This window comes from Strix aluco, chromosome 5 (genome assembly GCF_031877795.1).
Source record: "Strix aluco isolate bStrAlu1 chromosome 5, bStrAlu1.hap1, whole genome shotgun sequence".
Classification (NCBI taxonomy): domain Eukaryota; kingdom Metazoa; phylum Chordata; class Aves; order Strigiformes; family Strigidae; genus Strix; species Strix aluco.
Window position 1 is genome coordinate 81,480,690 of NC_133935.1, and position 21,681 is coordinate 81,502,370.

Genomic DNA, 21,681 nt, shown 5'->3' on the forward strand with positions numbered 1-21,681 from the left:
TTTTTGAAGAAATAAGTTAATTCTAAAAGGTTGCATGCTTGGAACGCAGACTGCAGATTTCCCACACCTGTCCTGTCTACTGCCACCAGCAGATTTATAGCCTGTGAGACTACAAGTTTCTCTTTGGCCCTGATCCAGTGAAGTGCATAAGCACTGGCTCATTTGTAGTGATGGGAGAATTGTTGTTCCCCAAGAGCCTTCCTATGAGTCACTGCCGATCACCTCAGGTGCTGGGATAGCCAATGCCAAATTGTCACAATTTCAGCTGCGGGTTGACACCTGCCCATGGTGGGTGGCCAGAGTGTGATTACCTCCAAACCCCACTGCACCCAGTGGCAGATCACAAGGGACTGGTTCAGGACTCCTGAATGCAGTTGCAAGTCTGGTTTTTAGGCCTCATGGGAGCTCAAAAAACAGAACTGATCTTAACAAACTCTAGCAGTCAGTTTTCTACCTCTGTGAACTGATGCGTCTACAGTGACAGTAGCTCCCGCTGCTGCTTTTGAGGAAATCATCCCATGCCTCAGAATAATGACTCTACTCATAGTACTCCTCTTTCCTTTCCCCAAAGGGGCTTATGTGCCATTTCAAACACATGTTCTACATCCTTTGGTAGGTCATCATCATGCATGAGTCTCTTTTCACTGATTCTTGCCACCTTGGGGTACCACCTAACTTGGGCATCACAATGACTGCTGAGTTAGGGGGTAATCCTGGAGGTTTGGTAATCCTGGGGAGCACACAGTGCGAGTCACCCTTATCTGTCTTGAACTAAGATGCTACAATAGCCCTGACAGATCAGTTTGGCACCTATAGTGAGCAATCTGACTAAACCCTTTTCCATCTCTAATGTGTGTTTCATTTCAAAAACAAGCCAGTCAGAAACCCTGAGCTCCTGAACCCGTTTAGATCAACCAAGAAAAGTATTTCTCAGTGATTGCTGTAAATGGCCTGGTCCAACTAAATGTTTTTTAAGCAGACTTGTACAAAGGGCACATTTTAGTTGATACAAATTTAGGCAGAGCAAAGTTTAAAATAAAAAGTTATTCTCCTTAAGAAGTTCCTAGTCCTCTGCATTAAAGGACAGTGCTTTTCACATTATTTAAGAGAATCCCCAAATGTTTCAGCTGACAAGACTGAAAAAGCTTTGCATTTAGGCTGGAACATACCACTGAATTTAGGACAACTGAGTATCCCTGTTCAGCTGAATCTCAGGTTGAACAGGACTCTTAAGATTGCATCTATGCTTTTTGATATTAGCTGCAAAAATTTTGATTTCAAAGGCACAGAATCATGTGCGTAAAGCTCCTAAACTAGTATCCTGCAAACAGATGTAAAGGTCATTACCTCAAGCTAATCTTGTTTGTAGCTGGGAGCTGAGTTACACTTGGTTGGCAGAGCATGGGCAGGACAAATTCCAATTCCTTAGATGAACACAAATCCTACAGGTGTGACTCTCTTTAGGCCTACATAGAGTGAACCAGGGTGCCCTGGCTAGTTTGGCAGGAAGCATCACATATTGTTAAAAGAGTTGAGATTTTTCCCCTAAATTAATCCTACCAGATTTAGAGTCCCGTCTGACATGGAACAAAATCTTTGGGAAACTCACACCAGCTTTGGTTTTAAATGTTCAGAATCCAGCTCTTCGACCTTAAACAGCATCTATGTCAAAGCAGCTGGAAGTAACATATACTGATTGTTTGTCCCTCACTTTGAGGAGGGGAAAGAAAAAACCTGAAGTAAAACAAAATCCTGAACTATTGCAGCTAGTTCTTCAGACAGGCTCTCATTGCTAGATCTCTTCCAGTTAAGCAATTTGAGACATTTCAAGTGAACTCCAAGTATGTCCCAGCAACATATGAAAGAATAACAAGCAGAGCAAACGGCCAGTTTCCTGTTAAGCAGAATTTCACAATAATTTCAACATTTGGGCAGATGGTAATCTAACATAGTTTCAAGCTTACTTTTCTTTCTGTGTAACCCAGTGACACTTAACAAATTAGAATTTATTAAGGGGTTACTAAACCCAGGCTGCATTCTTGCGACCTTATGGAGAAGATCCTAAACACTGTATTTCAAACAGTACCATTTAATCCAAGAATCTCAGACTCTGCATTTCCTCTTGCATTCAACAGAATGAATTACCATGCTGAGAAGAGTTGATAACTTTAACCTGCAGTCTTGTTTTGTTACTGATGCTGGAAAATGTATGGATTTCCTGAGACAACTACATATGTAATCTTGCTCAAAATTATTGCAGCCAGTTTGCAAAAACTTGTTTTTCACAAAATGCTTATGAAGTGGCTAGGTAGGCCTTTTACCCCCATGTGTAGATAGAAATACTGAGATGTGCTGAGTAAGTTATTTGGCCAAGACTCATTAAACAGGCAGTACCAGAACTAAGACCAGAACTCAGCAGTTCTGTTTTCTAGGGCCATTCTCCAGTCAGTAAACCTTATTTCTGGATATCTAACCAGCTTTGAGGAACTGATGCAGATGGCTTTCCCAGTTCAGTTTTCAGATTGTTATTCAGTCTTTTAAATATTATAATTTCCACCACAGTACAGGAATGAAGTGGTCTAGAGGACACACAGAAATTGTGTTTGGAGCCTTTCCCCTGTATATTAATAAATCTGTATCAAAAGAACCCTTCCATATATAACAAGCATGGAGGGTAGACATTTTCAGATATAAAATAAATGCAGCACAAGTGACCGGATTAAACAAACACTTTCTAAATGCAGGAATAAAATAAACACACTGAGATATTTCACTAGAAAGAGAGGGAAAGGCAGTAAGTACAAAACCACTTGTGATCCTGCTGGAAACATTTTAAAAATTAAGGGGTTTGGTGTTTTAAAAGGAGCCAAGAGGAAAGTGACCTCATGACCACTAGTTCAAATGCAACCTGAATCATTATTTTTTTCCTTTTTCTTGTTTTGACATCCTTTTGGGAGACTAAATTCATTTGTCTTGAGACAAGTCTTGCCAGAAGACTTAGTGAATATATGGACCATGGAATGAAATGCCTTTTTATTCCTGGAAGTGATTACCTGAAATACATTTGGCGTTTTGAAGTTGTGAGGCACTACCTTTATGGTATTTTCTAGGTACTGAGCAGAAATGCTAATCCCATCCAACAACATCACTAAGAATCTTTTTCTCTGATTCTTAAAAGACTTCTTATCACAGTGCGAGCAAGCTGTGCTCCTCACTGACATAAGACGGAGCTGACTGGTGTTAGCCCTTTCTTTTATGGGAGCCATTACTGATTCAGACTTTTTCCCAGACTCTCAAAGATAGTTAGTCATCACTAATCTTGCCCTGTTTGACAGTCTTCTGAGCTCAGAAAGTCCCGGTTTGGAAATTACTCCCTGTTTTCCCAGAAAAGTTTTGGAAATTTCTCAACTTCCTTCTGTGAGCAGCCAGCCTCAAAAAATCTTCACTTAAGGGCAGTGACTGCTTCTTGTGCTTCAATTGTGCTGGGTTCTATTTTTTTTTTCCAAGTTTCTTTCAAAATGTCAAAAACCAGTAAGAGCTGAATATGCACACGCTGTGGAGGAGACGTCTCTGGGCAGACCCAGTAAACTCTGTAAACAGCAACAGCTTGTTTTCTAGGCTGTCAGTCACAGAACAGAGCAGCCAGATCAGCAGATAACGTGGAACAGAGCAGCTTCTTGTTCAGACTTGTGCAGATATTTACCTGCCATGGAAGAAAACATCTGAATAGTTTTTGAGCATTTGCACTTACAAAGGAAGATCTATCTGATGGTCAAGTGACCATGGAATTTAGGCAGGAGTGGGTGTTCAAACACTGTTTGTCAAGAGTCATTTGACTTGGCATATGAGGTTCTACGGAGTGGTTTTTTCTATATGTTTAGCATGGAAGTGGTTGCCTTAGTCATCTTTTGTAAGTGCTGTTTTACACATCTTCACCCTGCAAAATCTGAAGCTAATTGAGACTTGGGCATCTCCGTCATAGATTTGTCTTGACTCGAAGTTGTGGTCCTGTTTTAAAACTACTTAATCGATTGTCAGGGAACTATCATGATAATAAATGCCTGTAGACATACCCAAAATGCCTGCTCCAGGATTTATGTTAGTGGTTTACCCTATGGCCCAACCTAGCAATTAACCTGCAAACTCCAATTGAGGCAGAGCCTGCTGCTGGGATGTGCAAATGGAGAAATGCTGTGGGAAGATTTTTACAACTGAAGCAGTATCACATCTCTATGAGCCACCATACAGACTGTCCCAGAGACAAGAACAAAACTTGGGGTGACCTGGAACGTCCAAGGGCTCCTTGGGCCTTTAGCAGCTGTTAGGATGGCTAGTGTAGAGCTGGGGATGTCAAGATTACCTGTCTGGCTGGTTAATGGTCCTGCTGCCCTACAGGAGAAGCCAGTGGGCTGGGAAATCTGGAGCTCTGAAAGAGGTATCTCCCTCCACAGCTCCAGGATAGCCACACTTTTTAGCAGGATAAAGAGCAGGGTACAAGAAGGCAGAAAAAAAAATACTATTAAGAAGTAAGCCAATAAACATTAACTCTTTGGCACTCCTCAGTGTCCTGTCTGGCCCTCTCGGCTGTGTATTTCTACAATTTTAAAAGTAACAGCAACACTGCCTTCCTTCCCAAGCCTTTGAGGGATTTTTTTTCATGTGCACACAATTCCTTGTGTGTTTAAAAGTGGGAAGGAGGAATTTTGGGTTTGTAGGAGAAAATCTCGTGGTTTCATTTCATCTGCAAGAACCTGCCACCCATTTCATGAGCTCTCCCTTCTCCCTGGTGTGCAGTGATGCTGCTCCAGCTGGCCAGTGTGGCCACTAGAGGAGGGGAATATTAGCCAAGTGGTTGGGCCTGATCCCACGGAGGGTTTTGTGTAGCAGGACATAAATTCAAGCGGGAGTCTTAGCAGTGAAGATGTTGTGCAAAGGCCAGGTCACTGGGGCAAGAGGCTAAGAATCTGTGATGCTAAGAAAGCAAATCGTTACTTTTTGGAGCAGGTTGTAAGGCATTTAATAAAGGTACTTTATTGCAGCTGAAAGAATCACTTTTTCTTCTCTTCCCCTTGCTTTTTTCTGTGTATGAACATGTCTGTGGGACCCTGCTCAGTGAAATGTGACATGGTTGCTTTTGTGTCCAGTCACAGGTAGGAAGTGCTTCAACATAACCATCTGGGAGAGCTTCTCTTCAATTTTGATAATAGAGGGAAAAGTTAAAATGGGCTGCCATAAAACAAATAAAGAGAGAAGAAAAAGGAAACCCCCGTGCCTTTTGTTAAGGAGGAACAGATGTAGAGCTGTAGCAGCCTGCCAGCTAGGTCAGCTCATATCAAATATTGTGGTTGTTTTCTTGTAGCCTGATCCTCCTTTTGAACTCTCTTTCAGCAATGAAGTTGTAAGGAATGAATTAAAGAAGCTGCCGGCCCTTCCAACGCCAGCACTGAAGGAGCATCCTTCCCTCGCTTACTGGTAACGTATCATTCTGCTGAGCAGCTTTGCAGTGTCTTATGCAGGACCTGGCTCTGGCAATAAGTGATCTGAGAGTGGAACTGGGATGCAGGGATTCCTGCCTCCTAGCTCTGGGTCTGCCACTGACTCGTTGCATGATTCAACACAAGTAGAGCTACCACCCTGGGCCTCAGTTGCCCTGTCTGCCAAATGGCTGCAGTAATATCTGGCCAGAAAATTCACTGTAAACATGCAAGTGTCCTGATGAAATCAAGAGGCCTAATGTGCCATTTCTTGTCCCAGCACTTTACAGCTGTGCAAAGAGTTTTCCCAGTTGGAAATGTCAATGTTTTGTACTGCTCTGTGTTATTTTTGAGTGATTGAGCTTCATCTTGAAAATCCTCTATGGCATAGCTGAATTAAAAGAGCTATATTTCTCCTTTTATACGAACTAGGTGTTGTTCGGAAGTGGCTTGGGAGGCTTGGGAGCTCTACCTTTATTGCACTGAAAATTAAATCCAGGGTAGGAGCAGGGTCACAATTAAATTTTGTATGCCTCACACATAGATTCTTTGTGCCACCCTGCCTATCCCTTTTATCTGTGCAAATAGGAAAGAATTTGGGGAAAGACTGTTCATTAACAGGAGATGCTTTCACTTGATTTTCGGCTTGTTCCTCTTTCATGTTTGCCTTTAAAGCATTAAGCTAGAAGCCTGGGGGTGGGAGTGAACTTCTTTATCTGCTACTCTTTTAATTTCTGCATCTTGGTAGTCTGAGGATGGCAGGGGGAAACAAATCAGATTGTAGTTTATTATCTCAGTGCTTCCCTTTGCCTGGAAGGCCATCCACTTTTCCTAGCATGGCTACAATACCAGAATTAGCTGTACCTCCTGTCAAGCTGTAAGCAAGCTAGTCTGTGAGATCTCCTAATCACTTTCTGAGCACATCAGGAGAGACTCAGAGTCCTCGGCTGAGTTTAGGAACACTGACACAAAAGCTGCAGATCATCACAGTCTCCTAGTGTTTCTGTCTAAGAACCAAACCAAATATTTATGAAAAATTGATAAATGTAGGCTGCCATTTCACTGGAGGAAGAATGGTCTCCCTCTTTGGAGCACCTCTTTTTCCACAGACTAATCCACACACTGAAAAGCAGTGCATTTCCAGCCAGGTCGGTGGCCGGGTCTGACTGACAGCCTGGTAGCTCAAGCTAACAGCCACCACAAGAGGAGTGGTGGGAACAAGTAGCCATGGATGGGGAAGGCAAATCGGACCCTTCAGCAGTAACATGGACTGAGGTCTTACCAAAGTCCCCATGTAGCCTTTGCTTCAGTAGCCTGTGATGGTATCCGTACACAGGAAAGCGGTGACGGCCCCAGCTCCCCAGCTGCCTGTCAGCCCTCGTCTGCCCATCAGGATCTTTCTGCCCCCACTGTCGGCAGGTGTTAGTCAATGTGCCTGCCTTAAGGACTTCTGCTGGGAAATCTCAGTGAGGTCTGGGACTGCCTCTGTCCATAAGACACCCTCCTTGGGTTTGGGCTATGTTCAGTCACCTGAAGCAAGAAGAGCCACGTAAAAACCTCATGCTCAGAACGCAAGTATTTACAGTTATACACAAGGTACAGCACTTCTTGCAGCTGTACTTAATTTCGTGGGAATTCTCATGTGACTAAGAACAGGTCGCAGGTTGGGAAGCTGGTTGTTTCCAATAAAACCAGTGGCTACAGTCCTGTGACTCCCTTGTGATTTCACTTTAGTAACCAGGTCTCAGAGACCTCTTATATGTCGGTAGTTCATTATTTTTTAATGGTGGCTTTTTCATAAACACCCTCTGAAACACTGAATGCTCTCAAGAAGAGGCTGCAGGTCAATCAGATGAAAAGCTTCTGAAGTACAGATCAAACTTCAGTGATCTAAGAGGACAGATTTTTAAAACTGTGTTTTCTGACGCTTCTGCATCTCATGCAGATTATGTACTGGGTACAAATTTCATCCTGTTCTTTTCTGTGTGCAGTCAGTTTTATGCTGCAGTTCTTCAGCATTAGCACAAAGCAGTAGCAAGTGAATTTCCAGCTCCAGAAAGAAACATTTAAAACATTAGGGGTGGGATGGGTAATTGCTCTAGTTAGTTTAAAACAAACAAACAAAAGAACCCTGTGCTACATTTGTATAGGCTGAAATGAACTAAGAAACAATAAAATGGATAATCAAGTAAATACTAGGATACCTTCAGCAAGATACTGTGACAGATCTGTATGAAATAATATAACTTTACTATCACACACCATGAAAAAGCATCACCTGTTGCTCCTATCAAACGTAGTAAAACCAGTGGGATTAGTCCTGGATTCTTAGATGCAGCGAGGACTGAATCAGCACAGTTTGGTGCCTCTGGCTCCTCCTTCATGGAGTCTTCTGGTTGCATACCCTTGCTGCAGGCCTTTCCCTTCACTGTAACCTCTTCTTGGGGGTTTGTAGACATCACAACAAAGATGAAGGTTGTAGTTTTTATATCATTAAGCTTTTGTTTCCAGCTCTCTACAGATTAAGAAGAATCAGCTGCACATCTTGTTCTCAAGCTTCTCTTAGCTTCACTGATTACCAGTGAAGCAAGAAGTTTTGGGTTTGCTTTTTTCTTTTAAATTAAAACTTAGCTTCTGGTCTTCCCACACAGTCCAGGAACTGGGGCCCTAATTTTTGATTTCTCTTGGCCACGCATGGAAACAACTGACAGTATTTATTATTTTAGACACAAAACTAATCAGAATGAGACAGGAGACAACCTGTGTTAGTTCACAGCACTCCTTTCCAGCCATTGTCATTGCGTTTTATCTCAATTCAGATCCTTCCCAGCAAGCCAGCCCAGTACTAGGTTGCCAGTAAGAATGCAAGGAGGAGATGCAACAGCACAAAAGTGGGTGCTAGAATGGGATTTTCAACAGACGAGGGGGAAGATAGACTTTTCCCAGGTTCCAACAGACTTTGAATGCAAGCTTGTTTTTAGCAACCTAAAGCATCAGCATTGCCAGAAAATTCACCTCTGAAAATATCAGCCAAAAATCACTACTTAGTTTCTCTAATACAACACAGAGCTGAGGCTCTAATCCTGCTCTTGGTCCCTTTGGCCCAAGAGATGCTCTGCTGGCTTCAGTGGGACAGCATATGACTGCAAATTAAGACCTTAGTAAGTTCAAGAATATAATCAAGATGGACAAAGGTTAGAAACAGAACAACAGTAAGGCACAGCAATGAGTGGGCAGCTATTTAAAACAGCTCAGTGTGCTGGGAGGAGAGGGGGGAAGCAATTACCTTTGAAAATCTGGATCTGATGATGAGAAACTCTGGCCATGCAAGTTGTTTGCCATACAGTTCTGGAAGCTGCTGAGACAGGAGGGATTTCTTGGTAGTTCTAAAGATCTTTATCAGAGTTGTCTGCTGCAGGATATCTCCATGTACTAATTTTTGCAGCTTTGGAGGGAATGTTTTATGTGCTGGCAAACAGACGGTAGTGCTTCGGCAGCCTCTGTGTCTCCACATTAGTTAAGCATCCTCTGTCAGCCCTGCGTTATGAATGAGTTTCTGTGTCACTGACACAGCAACAAGCCAGAGCAGGGGGCGAGGAGACGTCAGCTGGTGGTCCAGGCAGTGTCCCAGCACTCTCCCAGCTGTCAATAGCAGCATGGCAGCCGCTCAGAGATGAACAGCTGAAATGACAGGGGAGAATGTTTATAAGCTCTGCTAATGCTCCTTCTGACCCGTGAATGATTTTGCTTGTTTTCCCCGGCACATGCTGGGCTTACCCCTCTGTCCCAGAGCTGGAGGCAGAAAGTGTGCTGGATGGTCCTTCTTGCACAAGGAATGAAAAGGAAGTTCAAAGAACTGTTAGAGGAGCGACTGTCATGCAGCTGGGGTGGGATTCATCTGACCATGAACGTTTCTTCAGTGTGGACCTCTCCATCTGAGCTAGGTGCCCACAGCTCCCTTTGCTGTCAGGATGAATTGTGCTCTGTAGTATCTGTTTCTTTCCCCAAAGTGTGTCTAGCTCAGTGTTGTAGAAAGGTGAGAGGCAGCAAATCCCACTCTTAAATATTCATGACTTGATGGATAATTCAGGCGGGGGGGGGGGGTTGTCCAAAAGTAGAAACAAGGATGATATTATCTGGCACTTAACATCTGTAGATTTATATTATACAATGGAAAGGAAGATCATCAGCATCCTAACGAAGCAGTGAAGGTATAGAGAGTGTTGCCTGCATTTGTTTAGAAGAACTGGGTAGAGCCTGGACTATCCGACATCTTTTAGTGTGGGTTGAGAACATAACTTTATTCATGCCAATGATGTTCAGGAAGGCTCCCTGACATCTAATCTGCCCTTTTGAAGGAAATGGGCCATCAACTGGCTTCCCGACCAAAGGGGTATGGTCTGGAAACATATCCATAATTTTATAATAATAATTTGTAAGAAAGCAGAGCACATCCAGAATTACATTAGGTAATCAGCTTGTAGGTACATCTATCCTTTCCTTGAATGGCATCAATGTGAGAGGTTGATCTGTACAATAAACTGCACAGAGTGGAAACCAAAGCTAAGAGTGTTTTCCACTGGAGAAACTGCATTGTTTTCTGAGAAGTCACTCCTGGTTTGTTCCTGTCTGAGACAGAGAGGAATTGCATCCACATGTAATCATGGTTTTAAGCTGTAATTTCAAAGGGCTGTAAGTCCTCTCTGTCTATCTTTTCTATTAAGAATGATGTTTTTTGGAGATCTTCCAGTACTGAACACTCATGTAATTCAGTTATTGCTCCAAAAGTAATCCTGTTTACGATAATCATGGCAGGAGACCCAGGCCCTGCCTTCATGTGCACACCCATAACATCTGTGGTACTTGCTTGGATCAGTGGGCTGAATATGGTTTCATAGCTGCTGAATTTACAGCTTCCAGATCATTTTCTAAACATTAAAATTATTCTGAGGGATTTGATAGGAGAGCTGGACCATTCCTTTAACCATGTAATTTGTCACTGACTCAGTCAGCACCCTGTACCCGCTGTGACCTGCTGGTGGGACATCACTTCACCTTGCCCCAAAAAAGAGCCGTTTTATTTTTGCAGAATGAGTGGGGGATGTCACTTGGTGAGTGAGTAAGGAAAGCAGCTACTCTCAGACAAATGACAAGCTTGTGAGGGAACAGCTGGCCCTGCTGACAATCCGACAGACTGTCTACTTTTAATTGCTCTGTGCTGCCTACACTGGTGTTTCTGGTCCTCTCCCTTCCTCCCTACATTACCAGGGATGGAAGCACAGTCCTCAGCTCCCCTGTGCCAGGCCCCATGCCCCATCTGTGCACAGCATGTCTTGTTTGTCATGTCACGGTGCACTGTGTCCTCCTTGTGATGTCACAGAACAGAACATCCTGTGTGTGATGTAACAGCAGGCTCTGTGTGGCCTCTACCTGTGACATCACTGAGGCCTTATGAAGGCTGGGCCCAGCAGGGACAGGTGAACTTCCTTCTAGCAGAGATTCTGGCTCCACACAGATCTCTCTGGCACAAAGATGCATATGGGGAAGGCAGCAATGAGAAGAAACAGTCATAGCAGGGTTAGAAATGCTTTTCAGTTTTCCATAAAAGTCCCCACGGGGATCTCTGAGCAGTTGCAGTCATCTGCCAGACCATCCCACACTGCCATGCTCCTTCACACTGTCTAGCAATAAAAATAGCTTCAGTTCTGCCTGGGGAAGGATTACCACATGATGGACAACTGTGTGGCTGCCTTCAAAGGCCCCATTAGGGGCCCCAGATGGACCTAGGAAATGCAGGGAGGGAGAGGAATTCCAGTTCACATAGGCCTGAACTGCATGCAGCATGATGGCATTAGACACTTGGTACTACTGGAAGCTTATGCAGTGCCAGGTGGGGAGGGCACAAAGGTGCCATAAAGATAGTTTAGGCTTCCTTCCTCTTGGACTGGCAAGGTCTGTACAATATCTCGAGGGGACTCAACAGATTCCTATTTCTTGGTCTTGCAACATAAAGAGCAAGAGATTGGGTTTAAACCTGAGGACTTGAGTATTCTGTCATGCCAGTGTAACAGAGTGGTCCTATGGGCATTACACTGCTGGAAGTTAGAGAAGAACCAAAGTCAGACCAGTCTGAAAGTACCAGGCTTGGAGGCTGTGATGACTTGCATGGCCATAGATTGGGTGGAATGCTACTGAAATCACAGAAGAGCGCTATGAACCTTTGAAAGGAGATCACCAGCTTATACTGTGTCATGCTGTGACCTTGCTAGCACAGCTGATTGTATGCATCAAATAGCTCTGGTTCTGTGCTCTCCTGCTACCCTTTCACTGGAGAAGAAATGAGACTGTTTAATAAAAAGTGAACTTATAGATGTCTCTCAGTCTGTCATTTGGGCCACGCTGATCCACTCTTGGATGCTACATCTCTACCATGTACAGGTGAATGTCTCAACGTGCATTTATCAAACATGCCCAGAACTGTTATCTGACACAGAGGCCCACTGGTGTGGAACAGCGTCCATCTATACCATGAAACTGTATTAGTCTCCAAAGCAGTGTTGGTAATGGGCCCCGGCCCATGCTAACTCCCAGTGCATAGCCAGGACCTGCCCAAGGAATGCAAGTTCCCCAAGTAACCCAAAAGTATGCAGATATGTCAGTACCTTAACAGTAAAGGGACCCAAGTTTGAGTGCTTTGGAAACATTCCCCCCCACTGTTTAACCTGCTGTTATAGACATTGTCTCTGCGTACACTAGGAATTCAACTCCTTGCTGAGAGAGATTTCTCCAGAGTACTTCCACTAATGCTCCTGTACATGGTTGTGTGCAGTTGCAGCGAGGAGTAATCTGTGAGGCTTAGAACTATTACTGGCCACCAATTTCTGAAAGCTTTGTTAGCTTCCAGAGAACTAGATGGGCTTGGAAAGAAGTTGCACCAGCTAGGGCAAAGCAGAGCTTGAGCAGCTCCAACATGCATCTGTTTGCCACACGATGTAGTATCATGAGCATCATTTGTAGATAAGGAAAGTAGAGAGGGAAAAGTCTGCACACGTAGATACCATGTTTGTGAGTAAAAAAGGTTCTTCCAGAAAGCCAGCTCCTAGGAAACCATTTTTATTCTCGGTCTGTGAGTTCCCCTTGTTTACCCTGGGCTGCATCAAATCTCCTCACCTAACACTTTTGCTTGGCATCTTTTCATTCCCTCAGTCTGTAGCTGTGTTTACAGAAGTATCTCTTCACCTTTTGGTAAGATTCTTAGTCATGATGCTGCCATTATATAAAGCATCTCATTTCTTCCTTTCCAGTGAGGATCGAGTCATTGAACATTACAAGAAGCTAAATGGTCAGACAAGAGGTCAAGCAATTGTGAAGTAAGTGAAATAAGAGTGACTTCTTGTGACCTTTGTTTTATCAGGAAGTATTTACACTGGACTGTAAATACAATATGTAACTATGCCTCCCATCTTGTCTAATGCTTTATTTTTAAGTATTTGTGTACTTAATTATTTATTTATTAAAGCATTTTTTTCAGATCACCCTCTCAGCTTCTCAGACACGTTATTCTCTTATGTGTTGTTTTGCAGTTACATGAGCATTGTAGAATCCCTCCCCACATATGGAGTGCATTATTACGCAGTAAAGGTACGTGCTACAAAAAAGGGTCATTTATTGAATTAAACTGTTGTTGGAGAGGGAAGGAGAGAGGTACAAATAACCATCCTGCTTTCAGAATACAATACACTGCTACTAAAGTCTCGTTTCACTTCCTGTGGTCGGATAAACTTATTTCAACTGTGTAGTGAATGTTTGGTAAATACAGCTCCAAAGAGGAAAATCCTGTTTTTAGAGATAAAACTCTTGCAGTCCTATTGTGCTGGAGATGTTCAGCCCACGAGTTCTGGTCATGCCAGTGAACCAGCACCAAAGGGATAAGCTAGCCACATTGCTGACAGACTTTATGCTTCACTCCTTTTTGTAGTTCCAGAAGTCAGATTTTTCTCAGCCTGCAGATCCATGAGCCAGCCATGACCTGCAGAGTGTAGCTCCCTTCAGCTGAGATACAGGCAGATGGATACAGATATAGTACATCTTTTTAATGCCAAATCATTGGCCCACACTCTAGAGATAACACGTTTCCCTCTCCAAACAGCTCTCCAGTTCTAACTATGTGGATTTCATGCAGGTATTCATGAAATCCCTCATTTCTTTTGTCTAATGATTTATCACCAAATCTTCCAGTCTCATATTATTATTATTATTATTATTACTTCTCTGCCTGACCAGCTGTGTAGGGTTGTTATTTTTTTAAGTAGATAAATCAATAAACATACAAAGAAAGCTAGATCCACACTCCCCAGAGCATATTCCCTCATTTATCACTCCTGAAGTTTTGATGTGTTTCATCATTATCCCTCTGCACAGATCATATGGTTTTTCATACGTCTGTAATATCTTGCACACATGGGGTACCATAAAAACACAAATATCTGACAGTACCTGTCTCAGGCAGATGTGTTTCTAGTCTATTCCTGCTAATGTGCATGGCATTTTGTGAAAAGCATTAGCTTCATCTTTTGCTAGAGGGGCAGGATCCCGCCAGCACCCTTTCCATCCAGATCTCTTGGACTCCTCTCAATCAAGAAAGATCTGGTGGATTGGGCTGGGTGTTCAAGCCTGCAAACACCTGAGGGCTATTCCAGTGAGCTTCCCATGATCAGTAAGTACCAGTGAGCAGCAGTGAGGCAGTAAATATTGCACATAATAGGTTTTGCTTCTGCCTGATGTGGGGGTTTTGGTTTTGCTGCATTTTACCCTGCCATTCTCTATCACATTAACAGAACAGATGTAATTTCATTGAGGACTCCAGTTCAGTAAATTGCAAAGAGGCTGGTATCAGATATCAGCCATTACCCCATAAGGCCATTTTATTGCACACTCAGACACAAAGCAGTTGGGTCCGAGCCTGTCAGACCTTATCACTTGGTAGCTCTCAGATCCCATTACTGCTGCATTTTCAAGATTAATGCTAAAATCCCTCCACATAATTCAAGTCAGCTGGGTGATTCACTTTCCTTCCTCTCCAATCTCTGAGTGTTCAGACTGAATAATTTACAGAGAAGAGAAAGAGGATGCAACACTGCACAAGGGACCCATGTCAAACCTCCTCACCTTCTCTGGCAGCATTTTGAGTAACTTGATCACATGTGATGCATTTTAAACTGTTTTATATATCATGGCCAAAAGTGAAACAGATCTCTCCTAAGCACCATGGAGCTTTGTGACTCGAGGAAATTCAGCAGGGGTAATTTAACAGAACCCATGATATTGAAAGATATTGCTTAGGAACAAATCTTCACCTTGAATAACAACCTAGGAAATCTCCAGCATTTCCCCATCCCGTTCAATATAACTCCCTCTGTTTTCTTTTCCAGGACAAGCAGGGAATTCCTTGGTGGTTAGGACTTAGCTACAAGGGGATTTTTCAATATGACTACCATGACAAAGTGAAACCAAGAAAGGTAAGTGTTTACTTTTCTATCAAGGCCTGGGCTTGCTATGCATGTTATAGCTTGATTTGAGGGTGTGATGTATGCCAAATGCTGGCATTGATTCATGTGATTTTGAAGGATATTCATTCTTTCCTAAACTTGTCTGAATGTCTGCAAAGACTTAATGGACAAAAGTAGCTCTTAATTTATTAAATGTTGAGGTATGGGGGGAAATAATAGGTGCATTGATTATCCTTTTATTCACTGAAGGCTATTAATGGGGCTTTTTATTCCTTGAAGGAAAGGATGAGGGGAGTAAGGAGGTCTTCACAGAGCATCTGTGCTCTAAAAGACACACCTATTTGGGATCAATCATTACCTGCAGGGCAAGCCATACTGACACGTGATAGTTTAAAACATGCCTAGGCTAGGTGTTTGCACCCACATATCTCCATTAGTGCCAACCCCCCAGGGAAGACATGTCCTTAAAAGATGCCTTCAGAAGCCAGTCTTAGTAATAGAAACATTTCTTTGGAGGAAAATAATGCCCTGCCATGACAGGACTCAGCCATTTACAAGCTATAGCAATTTTTATCAACCCTGATGGGATGAGAGGGTTGGTGGAGAGCTGCAGAAGAAAGAACAAAAGAGGTCAGGTACTCTGACAACGTGAGAGGAGACAGCTGTCTCCACTAGAAGAGTCAAGCCTCCTTTCTCAGCTTCTCTACTTTCTCTTCTTCTCAACTGCTCAGGGTGATTCAGTCTGTAGCATTCATTTTAGAGCTTGGTAACATCTTGGCCAGCCTCTCTGTCCCCCCACTAACCTACCTCTAGTTCTCACATTGCTCCTTGAATCAGGGCCTTAGGCATCACCTACCCTTTTTCTGCAGTGTAACCCTAAAAAATAGCACGCCAGTTTTCTCGTTATTTGGAATTATTTATTTTTTGTCTTAGCAAATTATGTATGAAATCCAGGAGACCCAGAGCAATGTATGCCTTATGTATAAACCACTGAGAACTTCTGTGGCTTAGCAGAAGTGGTCATAAATCTGGGTGGGAAAGGAGAGCAGAAATTTCCGGGCTAGAAGTTGTCCATTGCCATAATTCAGAGACCACAGCAGTGAAAAGACAGCCTAGATGAGCATTTCTGTGTTACGTGATGCTTGCAAACCCCATCTGTTGGCAGGGCTATTCCAAAATGCACAACCTAAATCAGGGACAGGACTTCGATAGAGTGGCTGAGGCTTCATTATTTCTCCATCGAGTGCTTTTACCCTCTGTAGAGCAAGTGAAAAGACTTCTTACCCTACACAGGTGGTAAAACCCCTCTGGCGAGAGCAGCTCAACTGCCTCAGCGAGGTACAATGTTTAATCCTCTGCTAATTAGATTGTAAAATTGCACTTGATAACCCTGCTATCTGGGAGCTTACCATAGTATCTGATTCATTTCACTATATCAGCATGGGCTGGTTCAAGTCTTTGCTGTGCAAAGGGGAGGGGAAATCCTTAATGTGCTTTCTGCAAGGTAAAATTAGGGGGGGAGGGGGAAAGAGATTATGTCTTTTCTGATCGTTATTATTTTGTTCCTGCACATTGCCAGTGCCAGAAACAAATTGAAAAATTACAGTGGAAAAATAAATCTCCCTGGAAGAAACACAAGCAGAAAATTGTAGCAAGAAACCAGCTGAAACCTAGACATTTATATTAAATGCATATAAAAACCTTGCTTGTCTTATAAGGGAGATCGTAATGTTTTCCTATTATGTCATCCTAGATAGATTTCCATGCTTATTGTGTTTGCAAGAAAAACTGTAACCCACACTAAGCAGCTGAGCCTATCTCAGGCGATCCCATTAGCAGTCAGTCAAAACCACGTTTTCGTTAAATTGCTGGAGTAAATCAGCCATGTGTCTCTAGAAAACTAAATAGGTTTGTCAGCAAGTTGGATGAGTCTGGAGAGGAGAATTGAGGCTGACGCAGGGCCAGAACCTGATCTTGCTTTCGCTATTCTCACTCAGGCATAAGTCCTCCAGTATTACTGGGGATGCAGCTGAGATGGGTATCTGGCACCTAGTCCACAGTGGTTCAGATGGGAATGCAGGGCTGTTAAACTGGAATGCAGCTGGAGCTGGGCTGCAGAGCCTAATGTGACTCTGTGCTTCTATTTTTATGCTCTCTCCTGCCGATGCTTGAGTTCTGTGGAAGCCCTGAAGCTACCCAAAGCCATCACTTTGAGGCTTATCGTTCTCTTTTCTGTTTTCCTCCTGTATGTTCAGAGGCTAGCTCACAGACTCAGCAAGCCCTGTCAAAGGCTTCCTCTTGAATGTCGCTTGTTTGAACCCAGATTTGGTCCGTATCAGTTACGATCTGACAGCTGTTCATCCTTAGGTATTAAATAAATGCAAAATTTTTGGTATACCTCACAAAATCCATCACTGCAGCTGGTCAAGAAGGGAGTATCAAGTACGGAAAGATGGCTGCTATCCTGCTAACTATATGCTGAGACTTTCTGGAAGTTCAGTAGTGGCTTGCAGAACCAGTGTCATTTTTTGTAGCAGCAGCGCACAGCATCCAACACGGGCACAATCCCCCTCCCTCTATGTTAGGCTTAGCTTCCACAAACTCTTCCCTGTGGAAAGAGAAGGCCCTTCAAGGCTTGGCATGTCTTGAAAAAGCACAACAAAAAGGAGTCATTGTCTTGCTGGGTTCTACCCATCTTGAGTCAGCACCATCCAATATTCACGAGAAACCAAAGCAAATTCTTTGGAACCGGGTCTTCAGATAGGATGTGCCAGCACCACTCTCCCACAAGCTGCTGAGGCTGTAGTGACCAAAACAATCATTTTCAGAGAAGGGTCATTAGGAGTTTTTTTGCTTGCATTGCAGAGCAATTGGAAAGAAGGAGCAAGGCATTGCAGCCCCCCCTGTGTGACTATATTATCTGTGAGTGGTGTTTGTTCATGTTAACCAGCAGGTAGGGATGTAACTCCGCTCCATCCCAAGACACTCGTACATGGAGCAGAAGCGACATAGCCTGGAGCTGTGAGACCAGCATGTCCAAGCAGTAGTAGTAGTACTAGGCATGTCTCTGTCGTTTTAGTGAGATATTCCCACTGATTTAAGAGCCCAAAGGCATCTTTTAATGCACACAGCTTAACAGTTAGTAAACAATTAACTCCAAGCTGAAGAGTGAATGATTAACGAAGTCAGCCAAAGGACTTCCATATAGCAAATAAACAAACAGAGAAATTGTTTAACTTATCACCAGAAATAAAATTACCTTAAAGGAGAGTCTGGTCGTGTTTGGTTGCTTTGTAAGAAATACCTCTATATAGTGTTATCTCATTTTCTTCCACAGAAGGCTAGTGGCAACGAAACTTAAGGTGAGCCTTTTTTCTCAGACTTGTAAACATTATTATCAGTGTTTGCATTCTCTGGTTGACTGAAGAGAACCTGAGGGGAATAAAGACTTTTGGAAACAAGATAAAATGTGAGGCATCCCAAAATTCAGTTGTGAATGTAGCTTGACGAAGATTTTCCCTGTGACAGCCAAATATTGGTTTCTGTCGTTTCTTCCCAGCGTTATCCTTTCTCTGAGATGAAATGAAGCATGCTATGAAAATACTCTGTCCCTTGCCATAAAGTCTCCACAATGCTCTGTGGATTCTCATTACAGAAGAATTTAATTTGTAGTATTGTTGTGAATCCAAAGCAACGGTAATGAATTGACTTCCCATTTAAACATGCAAAAAGAAGAGCTGAGTTGGACCCATCCTACCAAGCAATACAAAGCACAAGTAAAATCAGTAGCTTTAAGTGTCTGATCAGAGAGAAATCACCTGCTTGTTGACAGCATGAGTAAAGTAATCAGCACATTAATTGTGTCCAGAAAGTGAAAGATTGCTGTTGTGATGTCACTTGGCCTTTTCCAAACAGCAAGAGATAGAGTGAACTTTCCCAATTCCAGAGGCAAAATGAGATATTTACACAGGAGGAGCAATAGACTAATTAAGAGCTGCTTTATTGCAGAACAAATAGAGATCCTCTCTGCTTTAGGGCATAATGAAGCATTGTCAAGTCAGTAATTGCACTGATGGAGTGGTTAAACTTGTGCTTCCTGTGGTGAAGGAATGACAGACCAGTAACTTAAGAAAACATAAAGTAGGGATTGATGTGAAATGTATAAAAACTAGTGAATGATGGGGAGGAGGAAGCTGACAAATTGGTCTCTGTCCTGACTGATCATAAAACATCAGGATAGTCAAAAAAGCCAAAAGAAACAAGAAATTCAAATCAGTTATAGCGAGCCCAATTCACTTGCATAACTCCTTGCCGCATGGTACAATAGAGGTCAAGAGCTTAGAAGGGTTGAAGATAGGACTAAAAGTGTGACCCCCCCATGCAGAGGTTTACCATTGAATTGGTTGGTTTTGAACAGGATTTTGGGAGGGGTTATAAACCCTCATGTTCAAGGAGAGTGTTTGATTTGGCCGCAAGTTGGTTTCTGTCGTCAGAGGCATGGCACATGTGTATCGCTCCTCTCACTGGCGTGCCACCGAGCCACAGGGTGTATTCAGAAAGGGCTGGCCTTTGTCTAGAGCATCCAGAATCAAGTGGGGTCAGAGACAATGTATTGGACTCGTGTCTAATTGGGCTCTTATTGGAACATCATCATTTCCTGAGACCTTTGCAAACATCTTTGCATTGCAGACAGGGATAAAAGATTTCAAATTTACAAATGATACAAGAGGAGCAGAAAACATTTCCAGGAAATATTGGTTTAAAAGCTAGTGGAGTCTCAGTGGCATTACTGCAATAAATTATTCACTGTGATTAGCTGACTGTTAAGGACTACCTGCTGACTCCTTCTGCTCAGCGCTTTTATTTCTCTTCCCGTTGCTGATCCTTCATGCTTTTTGGATTATGGACTTGGCTGTAAACTGAACCAGTCTTCAGGTCACGGCGGGTTCAACTCATTTTATAGTGCAGTAATTCAGTCTTGGTTTAGTATTTGGAAATGTGGAGCACTGGAGGAGGGAGACATACACAAAGAGAGGTTCCATACCACACTGTTTCTTCTCACGGAGAGAAGTTGCTCACCCAATTTCCTTCCATATCAAAATGTAAGACCCAGATCTGTGACTGTTGAAGAGCAGTTTAAGACTTTCCCCTGATGAAATGTCTTATTCCATCCCTGTTACACAGGAGACCATGTTCCCACTAGCACCTTTTTTGCTGCTGCTTGCCCTCAATTTGGGGTGTCTGCTGTTCAGCACCAGGCTCTTCCCCTTTCAGCACTCACTACCCCATGCCCTACCACTGCACTTCACTGTGCCAAAAAGCTGCCAAACGCACTGGGAAATTAATAAATCAGATCAGAGCACACTGGGCTGGAAAGCAGGATTTTGTCCCTGACACTGAGGACTTCCACGGGATTTGGCCGGACATGCCACTGGGCTGTCATTCAGAGAACGTTTCTTTTGGCAGCAGTACCAGCTGAAGTGGCCTTCACCATCCTCTGCTCCCATCGCAATCCTGCCACCACTGCTCATTTCCTCCCCTGGGCCCTTTCCTCAGTCATGCTGGTATAATTGTGTGGCCAGGAGGGAAACTGCTCCAGAGAAGGGATCAGAGCTCAGCATAACCCAGCCAAAAAAAGGGGTCATTTTTAACCTTGATTGGTTCCTAATCCCGTTCACCATCTGACCCACAATCAGTATCCTACAGCACAGCTGTAGGAGCTGGGTATGGGTGCAGGCTGCATAAATCACAGCAGCCAGAGAAAGAAACAGCCATTAACCTACACAGTACCTTTGTGGAGTGAGACAAGGGCTTCATAGCTCGAAACAAGACGGAAGGAGTTTGTCTGCATGGAATTTGCCATGGCTGAACCAGGATGAATTAACAGTTAGGTATAGGTCATCATCACCACTTTTTCTTGTGTAAGCTGGTAAAAGTTTGCTTCAGTGTCACTCCGAAACAGGGCTGATCTCAGATGGTTAAGTAGATTGTCTAGGTAAAGCAATCATAAAATAGTCATACTCAGTTCCCATTATCTAGGTAAAGAAGTAGCTTGGTCAACTATAATGCTTGTAAACACTAATACATAGTCTAAGGCACTGCTGTTTTATAAGGAAACCAGCACTGCTTTGGTGGTTTAGTGTATGTGTACTGTGGTGATACCATCAGGCATACAGTCACCAGGGTTTTCTGCGAGAATTTACATTCACAAAGGCTATAGCATGACATCCCATCCCCTGATCCAGCCAAGTCAAGCCCATGGCTACCATTAAATATAGGAGTAGTCCCATCAAAGTAAAACACCCTTGCTCTAAGTGCTTTGTCGTATTCAGGTCTTAAAGGGTAATTCTCTATAAAAGCAGCAGCCAAGTCTTAAATGATTCTGCAGCGCACAGCAGGAACTTCAACAAGATGCAAAGACAAATCACTCCGACAGCACAAAGTGAAACAAATTGGACCTCAGCACCCTGGAGTTAGGGTGGAGATCTGGAGCGAGATTGCAACCTCCTTGAGCACTTATACTTGGCTCTGAAGTGGTAGCAGGCTCCCCACGTGCCCCACCCTTCTCAAATGCTGTCTTTTAGCTCACCAAGACTCACTACTCCAAAGGCCTGGGCATTTTTATCACCAGATGAAGCCAAGCAGGGGCTCAGTCATTCAGTGGCTATCAATGAGACATCTTTAAGTCAGTGGCCTGG

At 43.3% G+C, this 21,681-nt stretch overlaps 1 protein-coding gene across 5 annotated transcripts in view; it reads left to right on the plus strand.

The window, feature by feature from the left end:
- FRMD4A (FERM domain containing 4A) overlaps positions 1-21,681 on the plus strand; it is a 287,750-nt gene that overhangs the window by 216,136 nt on the left and 49,933 nt on the right. For all 5 annotated transcript variants that reach the window (XM_074827964.1, XM_074827963.1, XM_074827962.1 and 2 more), the window contains exons 8-11: positions 5,389-5,472; positions 12,779-12,844; positions 13,058-13,115; positions 14,906-14,992. In XM_074827964.1, the coding sequence (XP_074684065.1) occupies positions 5,389-5,472; positions 12,779-12,844; positions 13,058-13,115; positions 14,906-14,992 (295 nt within the window). The remainder of the gene's footprint in view (positions 1-5,388; positions 5,473-12,778; positions 12,845-13,057; positions 13,116-14,905; positions 14,993-21,681) is intronic.